We start from the raw sequence: 18,426 nt of genomic DNA, 5'->3' as shown, positions 1-18,426 counted from the left end.
CTGGAACATGGGATTTGTCAAAGTTGATCTTGAGTCCAGTCATCAATTCAAAGGAATAAAGTATGAATTTGAGATGCTTTACATAATTTATGGCCATATCTACTAAAAATGAGTGTATCATCTGCAAACTCTGAAATTGCCCCGTGATGTTGGCTGGCCCAATTCCTTTTATCAATTAGTTTTTTCTGCTACCCTTATCATACGATCGAGGGTGTCTACCATCAAAATGAATAGCTAGGGGGATAACGGGTCACCCTATCTGAGTCCCTTCCTCAGTTTAAATGTATTTCCTTTCAGCCCATTTATAAGCACCGAAGCTTTGGCTGTATAGACTATATCCTTTATCCATTGTCTCCACTTTGAACCAAACCCTCTGCCAACAAATTAAGCATGAAGCTCCAATCAACATTGTCAAAGGCTTTCTCAAAATCCGCCTTATAGACTAGTCCTTTATACGCCTCATTTTTGCAGTGATTTAAAATTTCTGTGGCCATGACAAAGCATTCGGAAATATTTTTGCCTTGCATGAATGCTAACTAAGAGGTTGAAACAAGCTGATTCAACTTTTTTGCAAGTCTCCTGGATAGAACTTTGGAGACTAGCTTGACTATCCTATTAATTAGACTTATAGGTCGAAAATCTCTAACAGTGAATTCACAAGATTTTTTGGGGATGAGGGTAATTAAGGAGTAATTCAGTCGTCCCATAAAACAAATGTATTTGAAGTTGTTTAATTTGGGCCAGTCCAATAGTTAACCCAAATAAATAATTCAAGTTGATCTGATTAGACTCGAACCGGCTCAAGCTTGGGCTCGGGCTAGGCGGGTCTTATATTTAAAAAATTTTGGATTTAAATTCGGCCGAAGGCCGAAAAATTTTTTAGATCAGATTGAACAACAATGTGGTCCGATCCAGTCCGATCCGTTACCAGCTCTAAAACCGCTACAAAAGCATCGTGCCAAAACCAACGCACGTGAGATTTCAACCCATGTCATTAGTTCAATGATTTTAGCCACAAAAGATAACATGAGACTGCTCAAACTTAGACCTAAAACTAATTTGGTGCAAGTATTATTGGACCAACTCCGTTTCGGGTCGGTTCGATTCAGTTTGGCTCAACGAACAGCTAGTAATAAGAAAGAAGCAAGGTTTCTACCCAGTTAATATTCCTTTCTTCCTCAACCCAAACCAAAAAGTAAAGGAGAAAAGCTGGAGTGTCTCTGAATTCTCCCCAACGCGTAGGCCCTTCCAAAGCTCGCCATCCCCGTCCCAGTTCTATAAAAGAGTCCCGTCACCGCTCCATTCACAAGAAACTCACCTTCATCCAAAGTGCCAGCCATGTCGTCCGCGTTCCAGCCACAGCTCCAGACCCAAACCCGGTCCTACAACCCAGCCCGCCGGTCCCGGTTCAACGCCCGACTTGTCCGGGAGAGCCTCACGACCCGGTTCGCCATGTGCGTCTGCTCCGTTCTCCTCTTCGTCCTCCTCGTCGCCGGCCTTATCGTCTTCATCCTCTGGCTCAGCCTCCGCCCCCATCGCCCCCGTTTCTATCTCTCCTCCTTCTCCGTCCCCGCCGTCTCCCAGCCGTCGGCCGGCCTCCTCAACTCACCCATCTCCTTCAACGTCACAGACCGCAACTCCAACCGGAATATCGGCATCTACTACGACGTCGTCTACGGCTCGGTCTACTATAACGACCAAGTGGTCGCGTCCGGTCCGGTCCTGAACCCGTTCTTCCAGCCGCCCAAGAACACGACGCTGGTCCTCGGGGACCTCACCGGGACGGCGCCAGCGGCGGGGGACGCGCTGGCGGCCCAGATGTCGGGTGACGCGGCGTCTGGCCGGGTCGAGTTCCGGCTCGAGTTGAAATCAGTCATCCGGTTCCAGGTGAAGGCCTGGGACACGCACCACCATACCTTGCACGTGGAGTGCGACATGGCGGTGGGTTCTGACGGAAACCTCCTGGCCAGCTACAAGAACGAGAAGTGCTCCATCTACTTCTAGTCTTAACATGACATAACTTGCATATGTGTGATCGTTTCCCTCCTGACTTCACTATCTCACGTTTCTTTTTTTTCTTTCTTTTTTTTTTTTTTGGGTAAACCTATCTTACGTTCTTCTTGTTTGATTTGTGACATTTGATCGTTTGTACAACTTTCCTCTTTGAGCTCAAGAAAATGTATAAGAAACAATTTGTCATATCACGAATTGGGAATATTTGGTATGTATATGGATGTGATCTCACTGCAAAATGATTTTTTCATATTTACCTTTTTTTTTTTTTTTTAATGTGATCCATTGAATAGACTCCTAATTTCATTTGGTTTTCATAGTTCTTTCTGTCTCTTAGAGAGAGATTCTTCATATCCAAGGAAAAGCAGCCTATGGCACGCAACAAAAACAAGGCATAAAGTACGTAGATTAATTTTTTGTACCAAAAACAAGAAGTGGATTAACTTTTATGCGGAAAAAAGGAGAAAATATGGAGGAATTCACTAGAAATTTTTATTAAATAATGAAGTGTGCACAGACCATGAAGGGAAGAGAACCCCCACTTCAAACAAAAGATAAAAACAGGGGAAACAAAGAAAGAGAGGAAAAGAAGAAAGGTGAGGGCACTGAATTGAACGCCAGATCAATCTTATGTTGAACACGGGTCTGGTCTTGTACATTTGAACTCAGAGGTGCGAACCCACAGGGCATGCACTTAGAATAGAGGTGATATCTGCTCAGAGAGACGAGAGGAGTGTCATTTTATTTCATATATTTTAACGAAAATGGAAGGTGGACCTATCCAGAATTTATTGATAAAGCATGGATTTCCTACTGTACTCATGATGCATTGCAGCTTGCATCTTTGCGTGGTCTACATTTGTGCGCAGCCACTTACGAAGTCAATACCTTTGTTCCTTCAGCATCACTGATATGCCTTCCCGTGTTGTTTCGTATGCCCCCGGTGGCAAGGGTGTTGAAGAGAGTGTTTTAGAACCATTTTGAATTTTCCATTGTAGCAGGCTGTCCAGGTCATGCAGTGGGGAGTCAACTGCCATCTGCCCGTTAGTCACAGACTCATCGCATTGGATGGAGGTAAGCACAGTGTGAACCCTAATTGGGACCATGGCACCACCATTGTTCTGACACTCGAAAGTACCTTCCCATTTTTCCCGGTCTGTACGACCCTCGCACCAAGCTTAGTTACCATAACATGGGACAGTAGCATCAGCTAGGAATTCATAGCAAAACATGCGGCATTTCTCCCCAGAATCAATTTCCTCAGGCTTTTTTATGAGGTGATCACGAACATTGTCTGCTTTGTGAGGGCTCTGCTCCTCAATGCTGACAAGAACGTTGCAACCATCAGCATGAAGACACGCATGGGCTGGGACAAATCCATTACCTCGGCAAGTACTGTTGGAACAATCTTCTCATAGTCAAGGTGATCTCGCCAAACATCATAACCATATTGATCTTGTTGCGACAGATAGGGAAAATAACGAAACAAGGAAGAAAAAATAAAGAGAAAACAGAGAGAGAGAGAGAGTCCAATACATCACATCTCTAGAACACTTAATTACAACTCAATTATTAATGCCCCTTTAGGGTTACAAGAGAAATATATAATAGAATAAACTGATTTAGACCCAAACCGATATTCCAATGATAAATCAATTTAGACCCAGAGTCCTAATTCAACATTGACCGGAACCACCATCCAAAATAGATCTTCAGTTGATATGGACTTATCCTACTAGATGTAAAATTCAAGACAAACTAAAAAAGTCTCCACCCTAGCTTGAAGTTTACCAAGTCAAAAATATCGAAATCTTTCTCGCTATCTCTTCCTTACTTGCCTCATGAAGGCATCAGCCTCTACAAATATTAATAAAATTCAATCAATGCTTGAACTTGTTAACTAGAAGTGGCTTTATCAACATATCAACTAGATTCTCTATATTGGCTATCTTCTAAACTACATTGATGTCATTATTATCCAAATCACTTGCATAACCAGAACTATATAACCTGCAATGCTATTAATTGATCTACTACTATGATAGACCAAGCCAATGTTTATAGAGCCTCTCAAATATCTTATAATTATTTCACTATCTATCAATATGTCTTCCTATGATAGCCCATGTATCTACTAACTACTCGAATAGCATGTGAAATATCAGATCTAGTACAAATTATAGCATACATCAAGCTACCAATTGTACTATCATATGAAACACATGACATGTGCTCCATCTCCTTAGTTTATGCTTATAATGAAGCAAATAAGTTAAAGTGTGCAGCCAAAGGAATACTCATCAGTTTGAACCTATCCATATCGAAGCTTTTAAGCACCTTTTCTATATACTTTTTTTAAGACAAGTACAGTCAACCTGCTTGCCAATCTCAATGGATCTCTATCCCCAAAATCTTCTTCACCATATCCAAATCTTCTATTTCAAATTCATCTTTTAACTAACTTTCTAACTTTTCATTTTAGATTTATTCTTAGCTATAATCAATATATCATTAACATACAACAGTAAATACACACAAGAATCATCTAAAATTTTTTTATAATAAACATAGTTATCATAGTGATTCCTAGTGTAACCACTATTAGCCATAAAAATATTATATCTTCTGTACCATTGCCTAGATGATTGCTTCAAACCATATAAAAAATTCTTCAATAGGCAAATATAATTCTATTTACCTGGATCAAGAAATCCCTTTGGTTGTGACATAAGATTTATTCCTCAAACTCACCATATGAGAGACAGTTTTGATATCGAGCTGCTCAAGCTCTAAATCAAACACACAAACTATAGCAACTAAAATATATATGGAGATACACTTTATAATAAGAGAGAATACTTCATGAAAATCTGCTCCTTTCTGAGTATTGCCCTCTACAACTAATCATGCTTTGAACGTGCTGCCTCAACCCCAAGAATGACTTATTTCTTCTTGAAAAGTCATTTACAACCAACTACTCTTTTACCCTTAGTTAACTAAACTAACTCCCAAGTATATTTTTTTCCTAAGTGATTCAATTTATTCATTTTATAACTATGACCTATTTTATAGACTCACTATTCATAACATCCTGATATGAGGAGGTTCCTCATGCTCAATACTCTCAACTACTACAAAAATATAAGCAACTATATCTACATATCATGAAGATGGTCTAACCTACCTCGTCTCCTTACCAATAGCAATACTATATTATTATTACCGCCATGACGTATCATCATGTATAAAATCTTATGTCTTTATTTTATTGTGTTGAACTAAAAGATTTTTTGGCACTCTCCATGGAGCTTCAACATCAAGCTCCACTTATTTATTAATATCGTGGTCTATTTATACCTACACTGTCAATAGATTCCTTCTTCTAATTTGACATAGTAGACTCATTAAAAGTAACATCTTTGGTAATAATAACTTTGGATGACCTAAACTCATCAGTATGCCACAATCTATATCCCTTCAACCCATTTGTATTGTCACGCCCCAAATCCGAGACATAACACGGCCATGCTACCGAGGGATGGAGCCTACGATAACACGAAACCAATCCATCATAATCATCTAAAATCCATCAAATAAAAAAATTCAATTCTATTATTCATCAAATAATCGAACCAATATTGGTTCAGAGCATCTAAATCCAAAAGTAAGTACTAACCCGAATCTCAATATTTATAAATAACTATAAATTCATGATTATAAAATAAATTAAACTTCTGTTGTCAAATTTTTCAGCTTGCTATGCCGATCTTCAAGCTTGGATTCTTTTTGTCGATCCTAACTTTATTTCTCTATTCAAACAAAAAGAATATGAGCTACACTAGCCCAGTAAGTAAAACTTACGCTTCCTTATCGGATCAAGCATAAATTTTTCATGATAATGTAATATTTAAAAAATAACAGATAATACAAAATAAAGTATTTCATAGAGCATATAACAAAACAAGTTATAAACTCATCATGCATGCATAAATTATGTATATTTCACAATCATGAATCGTAAATCATTTTCATCACGTATTCATGTCATGTTTCAAAATATTGCTCACAGATATTCGTGCTAAGGTCACTATTATATCCGTGACAGGGCATATTTCTTAATCGACAGAGTTCTTAATTCATGTGCCAACTTTATACCCGCTGGCAGGGCCATGTTTCGTGTGGATGCTAGCTCCGGATGTCGATCTTCCTGAAGGGATTCATTCATAGCCATCTGAGAGCCTTTGAAATCATTATATCTTTTTCTTAAAGCATACATATATATAGATGGAAAAACAATGAAATTCATGCTTCATAACATGCTATTTTCATAAGACATATTCATGAAATCAATACTCATAATAAAATATGCTTTTTATATCACATATGTCGATCCTTATTTTATGATTTCATCAATAGTAATTCTTTACATAAAAACATAATCATTTAAAAATAAATAAGGAGCATAAGATCTACTTACCTCGTTCATCTTAGATCTTCAGACTTTATTAAAAGAATCAGCTAATTCTATTTAAAATATCAAATCATCATCAATTTCTATTCCATAAATACAATAAGATTAAATCATAAGGAAAGAGGATTGTTGTCCGGATGTGTCGGTCCATCCAGATACCAGGGCAATTCAGGATCTCTGATCTGAGGGTCAGATTTAAGTGACTTGATCAAAAAATCGTGAAGCATAGATCGAATTAAGGTCAAGATCAATTAATAGGATTCTTTAATAATAAATTTGAAAGATCTTGATATGATCAAATGAGGTTGACATACAGCACGGATATCAAAGCAACTTCGGATCATCTTGTTAGAGTCAATATGAGCTTCTAAAAGATGAAGACATGACTCGATACAAATTCATAGACCTTTTTTAGAGAGAGAAAGTCGGTCAAGAGAGAGAAAGTAGAGAGAAAAAGTGGAGAGAGAATCTTCGTATCCTTCAAAAGTGACAATCATGATTGAGATCATCAGAGATTATATCATGATGACTTAATATGGATTAACCATGATCAATGTTATCAATTTCGAAGAAGGATCGATCAGGATCTAATCTACTGCATGAATTTCGGAGCAGTCTCAGATCATCATATTTTCATCTCAAGTTTATCCTAGGGTCTGTGATGCAATCAGAGAGAGAATGACCCTAGAGAGACGAAATCCATAAAAAGAGATAAAAGGTCTAGAGAGAGAAAATAGGAAGAAAATCTAGAGAGAGAAAATAGAAGAGAATGTAAAGAGAGAAAGTCTAATTCTAGAGAGAGAAAGACTTAAGAGAGAGATGAGAGAAATTTTCTCTCACATATATTTTTTATTATTATATTTTTCTTTTCTTTTTCTTTTTCTTTTTCTTTTTCTTTTTAGAGAGAGACAATAGAGAGAGAAAGAGAGAAAAGAGAGAGAAAGAGGGAGAAAGAGGGGAGAGAGGGAATTTTTCTCTTTTCTTATTTTTTTTTTATTTTTCTATTTTGTATTTTCTTTTCTTTTCTTTTTCTTTTTCTTTTTCCTTTTTCTTTTCTTTTTTTTTTCCTTTTTTTTTCTTTTCTTTTCTTTTTTTCTTCTTCTTCCTTTTTCTTTTCTTCTTCCCAGGCTTCCATTGAGCCGAAATAGGGGATCTCACAATCCCCTGTTGGCCGACCGACCGACGGTGCAACCGGCATGGGCGACCGTCGGCAGAGGAGGGGCGACCCTGCGGCAAGAGGAAGGCCAAGCCAGTGGCCGGCGGCGGCCACCGACGCCCACACATTCAAAAGGGACCGAATCTCTTTCTCCAAGAAATCCGACGACTCCGATCGCCGGCGATCGTGCACACGGCATGGGGAGAAAGGAGGAGAAGAGAGGAAGGGGAGGAGGCTCACCTTCGACGCCGGCGAGGCTTTTCCGGCGAGCAAAAAGGATGGCACAGGGACGGTCTCCGCGGTGGTTTTCTGCGATTGCCGTCGGGATCTCACAATCCCTGTTGGCCGGCCGACCGACGGTGCAACCGGCATAGGCGGCCCGTCGGCAGGAGGAGGGGGCGGCCCACCGACGCCCACACATTCAAAAGGGATCGAATCCCTTTCTCCAAGAAATCCGACGACTCCGATCGCCGGCGATCGTGCACACAGGCATGGGAGAAAGGAGGAGAAGAGAGGAAGGGAGGAGGCTCACCTTCGACGCCGGCGAGGCTTTTCCGGCGAGCAAAAAGGATGGCACAGGGACGGTCTCCGCGGTGGTTTTCCGGCGATTGCCGCCGACTGGGTCTCGAATCTTCGGTGAGAGGGAGAGAGGAGGATTCTCCTCCTTAAATAGAGCCGGAGGGGGGGCTCTCCGACTCCGATTGGGAGCCAGTGAGAGGAGGAAGAAGACTCCCTTCGGGAGTCTTCTCCTCTGTTTCCCTTTTTTTTTTTTTTCTGGGCTGTGGATTGATTCTGGGCCCAATTGGGCCGGGTGATCACATGTATAACCTAGGAATATGCATCTTTTTACCCTCGATTCTAGTTTACCATCATTCGCATGAACATATGAGAGGCAACTAAATATTATAAAATTAGAATAATTAACAAAGTAATTGGATCATCTTTATGTGGAATCTTATACTCATGTATGGTTGATGGAGACGATTTATGATGTACCATGCTATATTACTACTTCAACCTAGAAAGTTTTGTCGAGACGAATATTTAGAGCATACAATGAGCTCTCTCCATTAGTATCCTATTCATTTGTTCTACAACTCTATTCTATTATAATGTTTCTCATACAATATAATGTCTCACTATATCTTCATTCTTGTAAAACTTATCAAATTCACTTGAACAGTACTCCAAGCTATTCTTGGTTCTCAATATTTTAATCCACTACTTGCCAAACACACAATGTTCACAAAAGTATAGTCTCTCTATCTTCACATCATCAAGCAAACCTCTCTTGGACAGAATCATCATCCTTCTCTTACTCATATGGCCTAAAAGTATATGTTGTAACTGAGTAGTATCTATCTCTAACAATCCTTTTGATGAAGAAATTGTTGTAGTATCCACTATTATTTTACTCAAAAAGTGATACAATCTATTAGCCAACTTTTCTTTCATCACTACAAGGGCTTTTTTAAAAACTTTCAACAAATTATTCTCACCAGCATACTTGTATCCATGAGAATCAAGCGTACCTAAGAAAATTATGTTCATTTTCAATTCTTGAACATATCAAGCTTCTAAGATCCTCATAGTACAATCATACTTCTCAATTCAAATGGTTCCAATACCAATAACCATAGTAGATTTATTATGTGCCAATAGAACATTTCTTTCCATAATCCAATAGGTAGAAAACTAATTTCTATTAGGAATCATGTGAAAGGAATAACCAGAATAAAGAATTTACTTTATCTAGAGCTACCAACACTAACCGATAGAATCTCATTGTGAGCATAATCAGAATTTTCTTGTACTATGCTAGTATTAGCTTCAAAGGTTGGCTCTCTCATTTCACCTTTTTCTTTTCTTTCTGGACAAAGTCTACTAATATGTCCTTTCTTGTGATAATGAAAATGATAGATATTTTTATATTTTAATTTTGTTCTAGACTTATTCTTACAGCTAGAACCCCTCTCTGTTCCTATCTCTAGCAATCAACTATTCTCCTTGATTCTCCTCATAATTTTCAGATACCATTTTCTTTCAACTCTTTATATTGCAACACATCTTTTACATCATGACTATAAGATATTCTCTATCATACAGTATAGTATCAATAAAGTTCATATAAAAGGCTGGTAGTGAGCACAATAAAATAAATGCCTGAACTTTATCATTAATTGAAACACTAATATTTTTTAAATCCAAAATAATTTTATTAAATTTATCTATATGATCTTTCATAGGTGTATCTCTTCATGTGTAGGTGGTGGAGCTGATGCTTCAAATATAACCTATTTGCGAATGACTTGGTCATGTATCTACTCTCCACTTTTAACTATAGTCCAGCTGCTTCTTCTCTTCAACAACTTCTCTAAGCATTGTCTATCAAATATAATAGAATTGTACTATGTGCCTTCATCAATAGCTCATCTTTGTGTCCATCAAGTATGCTATCTAATAACTTCTTTTTATCTTCTAATACCTTCCACAGACCTTGTTGTATCAAAAAGGCTTGCATCTTAATCTACAAGATGCCAAAATCTTTTACACCATTGAACTTCTCGATTTTGAATTTTGTAGTCATTATCATGAAACTCCAATCGAAAAGATCAAGACTCTGATACCACTTGTTGCGACAAATAGGAAGAATAATAAAACTACAAGAGAAAAAAAAGGGAAGAGAGAGAATAAGAGAACAGCAAGAGCATACAAAATTTGTACGGTTTGATCTATTGACCTACACCACAAGCAGAAATAGTGCAACTTCACTATAAAAAATTTGAGATTATGGAGTACAAAATTATCTCACAAACTTAAACCTCCAAGACAACAGATCTCTAGGACACTCAATTATGACTTAATTACTACTATCTCTTTAGGATTACAAGGGATATATATATATAATAGAGTAAACTAATTTAGACTCAAACTAGTATTTCTATAATAAATTAGTTTAGACTAATGTCTTAATTCGATATAGACTTGAATTAGCATCCAGTCTTAATTCAATATAGACTTGAATTGCCATCCAAAATAGACTTTCAATTGACATGGACTTGTCCTACTAGAAGTATAATTGAAGACAAACTCTATAGATCTTGGTGTAGGTCACACAAGCTGCCTCTCAAGATCTTGCTTTAGGCAGGCATCAAGTATGGCATCTAAGACTTGGTCACAAAGTTTGCCGGGGTGCCCCTTGTTAGCAAATTCTGCAACGTAGAGGAAGGTGTCTATCTGCAAAGAATAAAATGAAAATCGAATGTGTTGTTGTTAATAAGAATGTCAAACCATTATTAGTTGTCAAAAATGAAGTGTATAATTTTGCTTTAAAAAAATGAAGTGTGGCTGACCATGGTATTTGTGAATAATTGACAACTAGGGCTTAGCTGCGAGATGTTTGTGAATGAATAATAAATACAACAATTAACTCGTGATCAATCAAAATAAACCTATATTGCAATATCTCTGCGATAATCTAAAACCTTCATCCAAAAAAACTAACAAAAGTTATTATTTGAATTTTTTGATCTTGTACCAGTATCTACGATATATCTAGTATATAGTTGTTATGGGATTAATTAAGTATATGCCCACATAAGTCTCCATACAGCCACTTGACTCCTCTAACCTGAGAGATCACGATCGAGAGGCCTGCTATTATTTGCATGCTTTGAGTGATTTGGAACCAAGATTTAGACTACCGATAGCTATCCCATGACAACTATTAGTATTTGACCAAATGAGTCAGTAATTTTATGCTTCCTTGATTCTTGGGAAGAAGGGGTTCCATAAAAAAATTAAACATAATAAAAATAAAAAAGTATTACACCACCCCACTACTATCTTACCAAGTACCATGATGGTTTAAGATCTATTGCTTATGTCACCAGAATTTTGTATTCCAGAAAAGGATACTGCTATGGTGCTCTGAAGTCCTTATTGATCTTGTCGCCATTAGGTTTTTTTTGGCCATCCAGCTTAAGATGGATGGTACTGATTTATCCATAGTCAACTGATTTTAATCAGCGATGTGCGTGACTGGTGTAGCAAATAATTTGAATTGCATGGACTGATGCAGCAAATAATCCAGAACCCTTCCCTATACTTCTACTACTAGACCCAAACTATCTCTCTTTCTCCCCCTCCCCGCCCCTCTCCACAGCCATCATCCCAACCTCCTATTATATCATTGGATTTTCCAAGACCATCATTCCCACCGCCAATATCGCCGCCAAATTTTTCATAACTATTGTTCCTGTCGAGGCTAACCTCTTGCATCAGGCCAAGGAGTGGATGGAGGTTGCTCCGTGGTGGCCGTTGCCATTAGGGCGGCCCAAGCTGACCTCAAGGCTGTGGCTTTGCCTTCGACTTCCATGCCTCTTGGATGATCTTCACTGCCATCACTATTGTAACTATCACCATCACTTTCTAAATCTAGCCCCCATCCAGACCCTAAGGCTCTTCCCACCTCGATGGCTCCCATCCCATCACACCACCCCCAACTTTCTCCCCCATCAGTCCCACCTCCCTACCTCTGTGCCCTCCCATTCCCCTAATGGTGGTAGCAACTTTACCCTCAGCTTCTAGATTAGATCTCTCATTATCACAGATTCTTGATCGAATGATCATCGGACAGTTAAAAAATAATATTTTAATACCCTCATTTATTAATTTAAATATTTTTCTTTACAAACTATCTTAAATATTTATTTTTATAAAATATTATAAAAAAGCATAATAAGAACTCCCTCCAAAATTTTTTGAAAAGCATGGGGTTGAAACCTTGAGGTGTAAGATCACTTCAGTACTCGAGCCTTTGACCCCTTGTTGGAAAGTAAGAGGCATGTAGAATGGCACACTACACATAATAGATTGATCGTGCTGGCCCAAGATCTAAAACAAACACCAATCAAAAAAAAATATTTATGGAGAATTGCAAGAAAAAATAATTATGGAAGAAAAAAAATTGGGAGAAAAAAATAATGTATTCAAAGAAGAATAAATATCAAAATCTTATAAAAGTATCTCGCGAAGAATCTCCACATGTTCAAATAATCTCTCCTCTTTTTCTTCCCACATCAGTTCTCTACAGTTTCACACACCATATGGGTGGGAGTTTGACTCCTACCTTGACTCACAAAAAAAATCTACTACAATACAAACTCTTAGTCCCATTTCAAATAGAATACATATAAAATAAATAAATAAATAAAAATAAAATCCTAGATGGACATGCGATGAGTCTCAATACTCTCCGTCATTGTGAAGTCCATACTGACAATGCCAAGTTTGCCATGCAAGTCTTTAAATCACTTAACCGCTAATCCTTTGGTGAAGATATCTGCTAGCTGATCTTTTATTAAAACTAAAAGCAAATCAACCTCTTCATCTATAATTTTTTCTCTAATAAAGTGATGATGAACCTCAATATGCTTTATCTTTGCATGAAACACTAGATTCCTTGCCAAACGGATTGCACTCTCATTGTTATAATAAAGAGGAACAATATAATCAATTACTAACCTAAACCATCAAGCAATCTCATGAGCCAAGTCAACTCCTGAATTGCCATCATGGTCGCACGATACTCTATCTCTGTAGAAGATAATGCAATAGTAGGTTGTCTCTTGCTGCACCAAGAAATAATACTAGATCCCAAGCTAAAAGAATAACCAGTGGTAGACCTATGTATATCTACATCACTAGCATAGTCTAAATCTGTAAAACCTACTAGGCTAACTGAATAATTATTAGTATATACTATGCCATAATCAACAGTCTTAGCAATATACCTTAAGATCCATAAAAACTACATCAAGATGTGGCTGTCGAGGATGCTGCATATATCTGCTGACAATGCCAACTACATAAGAAATATCTAGTCTTGTGATAGTCAAATAAATCAAACTACTCACAATCTATCTATACATATTAGGATCATCAAGAAGTTTGCCCTGCTCTTTACTTAACTTTAAATTTGATTTAATTGGAATCTGCTTATGCTTGCAATTAGCCAATCCATACTTACTTAAAAAATCAAGGGCATATTTTCTTTGACAAATAAAATAATTATCCTTAAGTTTAGCTACTTCAATGTCAAGAAAATATCTCAACTCACCAAGTTCTTTCATCTCAAATCATATAGATAGCCACCCACGAACATTGTAGATCTCATCAACATCATTGTCAGTAACAATCAGATCATCAACAAATAGGCAAACAATTACCACATCTCTACTAGTATGTTTCATAAATAAACTAAAATCTACAGAAGATAGAGAATAACCATAAAATATTAAATATTCTATAATTTTTTTATATCATGCTCTAAGTGTCTGTTTGAGACCATATAAAGCTTTCTTAAGTTTGCAAACATACTCAGGATGAGCGGAGTCAACAAAATCAGGAGGCTGCAACATATAAATATCCTTGTCAAGATCACCATATAAAAAGCTTTCTTAACATCTATCTACCACAAAGACTATTTCTTGCTCGCTGTTAAAGAAATAAGTACTCTGACAGTAGTTAACTTTGCAACCAGACTGAAGGTCTCGTCAAAATCAACTCCATACTTTATAAAATCCTCTTGCTACAAGTCTAGCTTTGTAGCTTCAATAGAACCATCACTCTTTCTTTTCACCTTATAAACCCACTTATAGGAAATAGGAGAAGCACCACTATGTAAAGGAACCAAATCCCAAGTCTCATTCCTTTTAAGAGCTGACATCTCTTCTCTCATGGCCTCCTCCCAAACATTATTACCCTTGGCCTCATCATATGAAGTGGGCTTAAGCTGATCAACAATAGTAGAGATATAACAATAAGCCATAGAGAAATAATCCCAATCGCCATACCTGTCAATTTATTTCTTCTTTCACTTGTTTCTCTGCAATGATAATGGATCTTCAGAAGCTTAAGTTTCATCTTCAAGTGACTTTGCATCTTCTTCTCTAAGAATTTATTTTTTCTTAGAATTTGAAGTATGTAAATCAGTTTTTCATGGACTTTTATGAGTATCAGAAATAGGTAGAGAAGACTTGACAATTTAGTAGAAGAAGAAGAAGCTGGAGAAACTATAGAAGACTCATCAAATTTTGTAAGAACATCTTTCCGAGATACTTTGTCCTCATCAGAAATTGATCTAAACTTACCAACTAGAAAGTAGGACCAATCAGAAAACCACAAAAAAAAGTTTATCAAAAACAATGTGTCTGGAGATATAAATCTTTATCATCCCAGGATTAATGCATCTCCAATCTTTTCTAGCTTCATCATAGCCAAGAAACATAATCTGACAGACTTTTTATCTAGTTTATTAGAGAATGCATCATAATCATGTACAAAATAAACACATCCAAATACACAAAGATCAAAAATATTAAGATGATTTCCAAATAGTTTTTTATAGGGAGTTGTATTATCAATACTTCTCAAAAGTGTCCTATTAAGAACATAGACAGCTGCCTGCATTCACTCTACCCAGAATTCACACCTCACATTCTTTGCATGAATCATACTACGGATAGTTTCAAATATATGCCTGTTCCTCCTCTCTGCCACATCTTTTGTTTAGGAGTACCTGGATAAGTAAACTGTCTATGTATGCCACAATTGATCAAATAGTTAGAGAATTCCTTTAAGACATTCACCATCTCCATTGGTTCTTAAGTAGTCAATTTTTAATTCAAAAAGATTTTCAACCAAATTCTTAAATTAACAAAATTTCTCAAATACTTTTGATTTTTCTCTAATCTAATAAAATAAACTCAGATATATCTAGAGAAATCATAAATAAAAAGTAAAATGTATATCTTGGAGGTCTATTATAATTCACATAAGCTAAGCTAGCATGCTGTAAGTCAGCAGTATCATGTTTAAGGGTCCAATCAATATAAGAATTACTAGCAAACATAATATAAAACTTATTCACTTTCCAGTCTTGAGTAATAAGTTCTCTAGAAGCTTTAACATTAGCATAAATCTCCACAGAGGTAGGTCCAAATAAAATAGAATATCTTTTATTCGTGATTTATGAAATAGAAATCAATTTTTTCTTCATGCCAGGCACATAATAACATTATTCATGAAAACAGAAAAACTAGTGGATGATATAGAGATAAATCACCAACACTTTTAATAGGATGAAGTGAATCATCGATAGTATCAATAGTGTTAGAACCAGTATAATCATACAAATAATTAAATATCTCTCTATATCCAGTCAGATGATTAGAACATCCAGGATCAATAATCCAGTCATGAGCAAAATCAATATCTGGCATATGAGAAGAAGTAGAAATATATGCATGCTTACTATCAAGATTAGAATTAACAATAGTAGTAGTAAGAGCCCAACTACTACTTTTTTTCTCTTTCCTTTGCTCTGATGTAGAGGATGCAACATTAGACTGTTTAAGCTTTACCCTGCAATCCTAAAATTTGTGACCAAATTTTCCACACCTAAAACATCCTCCTTGAATTTATAATTTTTCTTCTGATTAAAATTTTTACCCTTCTCATATTCTCCAACTGGCCTTTGTTCGAATTTTTAAAATCATTATTCCACTTCTTTTTTATTTTTATTTTTACTCTCAGAAAATAAGGCCTCTTCTTTCTAAGGAGATATCGTTAAATCAGGACCTGAGTGTTAAGTACTTTTTGATTAATAAGTATGTTTTCCAATTCTGCTAATGTAGGTTGTTGAGCATCTAGAAATAGCTAGCATATAAACATTATACTCTTTATTCAAACCTCAAACTAATAATCTATGTTGTTTATTTTCATCATAATGAGAAGTTAGATCGAGCATACCAAGCTCATCAAATAATTTTTTTCCTTTAAGAAAATATTGAAAGATTATAAGATTACCTTATTTGAGAGCACCAATCTCATTTTTCAAAAATTGAAGCCGAGCCTCATTAGTTTTTAAGTAGAGAGCAGCAAGAATATCCCATACCTTTTTCAGCTCCTCTATACCTTAAATATGCTTGTAAGTATCTTCATCCACATTTATTAGAAGAATAAGAACTGCGTCTGTGGCTTTGGTCTCCTATATTTTTCTTACTTTTGCATTATCTAAAGTTTTAGTAGCCTCATTGTATCTGTTCCTTCCACGGCCTCTCATAAAGTTTTTCCAATCAAATAAGATTTGATGCAGGCCTTCCAAAATGCATAATTGATATTGTTCAATATTTTGATCATAGTAGCTTCAGCTATGAGGACTCAATTTTGAATTATCAAATAAAAGTCTACACATTTGCACCATCCTAAAATAAATTACTGAAAGCTCTTCAACCACACCGAACTATTAATGTATGAATCAATAATCTCCAAACATATGGCTCTGATACCATATAAAAAGTACGCTATACGTAGTAAATTAATCATGTCGGTCCAAGATCTTAAATAAATACTAACTAAAAAAATATTTGCAGAGAATTGCAAGAAAAAATAATTGTAGAAGAACAAAAAATTGGGAGAAAAAATAATAATTCAAAAAAGAATAAATACCAAAACCTTACAACAATGCCTCACAAAGAGTCTCCACACGTTTAAATAATCTCTCCTCACTTTCTTCCCATACCAATTCTCTACGGTTCCACACACTAAGGAGACACCAAGGGTCTCTTTAAATAGACCGTCATATGGGTTAGAGTTTGGCTCCTATTTTGATTCATAAAATAAAATTCACTATAATACAAACTCTTAATTATATTTCAAATAGAACACACATAAAATAAATAAATAAATAAATAAAAATAAAGTCCTAGTTGCACTTGCAATGAGTCTCAATAGGATGTACCACTGGGACAATGCAGCACCGCTCCAAAACATTCTCTAACATGCATCGCTAGCGACGATTATTGATTTGTGCCGGTCATAATTCTTTTGTGTCATGTATTGTGCGAGACTTTTGTTTGGCTGGATGGCCGTCCCGACAGCACTTGAAAGAAGAATAATGCTGGAAGTTTGAAACCGCATGAATTGAAAATATTCAAAAGATACCTAATAATCACACAAAAGCTGCGGGCTCCATGCAATTCCGGCATATAGTAATTGTTGATTCTATCAATCCTTCTGTGTAGCAGAACAGAAGAAATTACCCGCTGCTCATTGCCCACTGATTACCTCTGCAATCCCAACTGTCCATCTGTAGATCCAAGCGTTTGCTGAAATCATGACACCATACATGGGGCCAGCTTCTGTCGGCCATCTCATGCGTTCAAATCATAGAGTTCATCAAATCATAACGTTCATCTTGTTGGTGATCTACATATATGGCTGTGATTGCAGGTCCAGCCCTAAGCAGGGGCTCCGAACTCCCCCAAAAATTCATATGTGCCCATACGATTTTCTCAAGCAACGTACCAGGTTATGGGTTAGGGTTGTATCTTTCGCACGAATTAAAGAATTGTTGATCTTTTTCCACGGCATCAATTGTTGGATCGTACCTTGCATAGAGTTCAAAATATTTCGAACTCTTTTTTTTATCTGCCAGTACAAATCTCGTGACGGCTATTGTGGTCTGGGTATTGCCAAAAATAAAATAATAATAATAATAATAATTTATTTTTTCAGATGAAAGGTACAATCCGAACCCTGAAGTTACCTTTTTATAATAATAAAAAAAAAAAAAAAACATATCAAGTTACCTTTTCCAGAAAACTTCCATTGAAGATGCAAAGAATCAAGTCCGTCCCCCCAACTCGAAGCAAAGACACCCCGGAATTGAAGACCGACCCATCTCCATTACATTTCCCACAGTATTGCATGCCATTGCGAA

The 18,426-nt window shown here is 36.6% G+C and overlaps 1 protein-coding gene across 1 annotated transcript; it reads left to right on the top strand.

Annotated features, from left to right (window-relative positions):
* Positions 1-1,254: 1,254 nt before the first annotated feature.
* Positions 1,255-2,173, top strand: LOC105035035 (NDR1/HIN1-like protein 26). The gene has a single exon (XM_010910424.4). It carries the CDS (start codon positions 1,339-1,341, stop codon positions 2,002-2,004), a length of 666 nt encoding a protein of 221 aa, XP_010908726.2. The 5' UTR covers positions 1,255-1,338; the 3' UTR covers positions 2,005-2,173.
* Positions 2,174-18,426: the final 16,253 nt, after the last annotated feature.

Source organism: Elaeis guineensis, chromosome 6 (assembly GCF_000442705.2).
Source record: "Elaeis guineensis isolate ETL-2024a chromosome 6, EG11, whole genome shotgun sequence".
In the NCBI taxonomy this organism is placed as follows: Eukaryota; Viridiplantae; Streptophyta; class Magnoliopsida; order Arecales; family Arecaceae; genus Elaeis; species Elaeis guineensis.
Note: the sequence above shows the minus strand (reverse complement) of the source record. Positions and strands in the feature narration are given on the sequence as shown.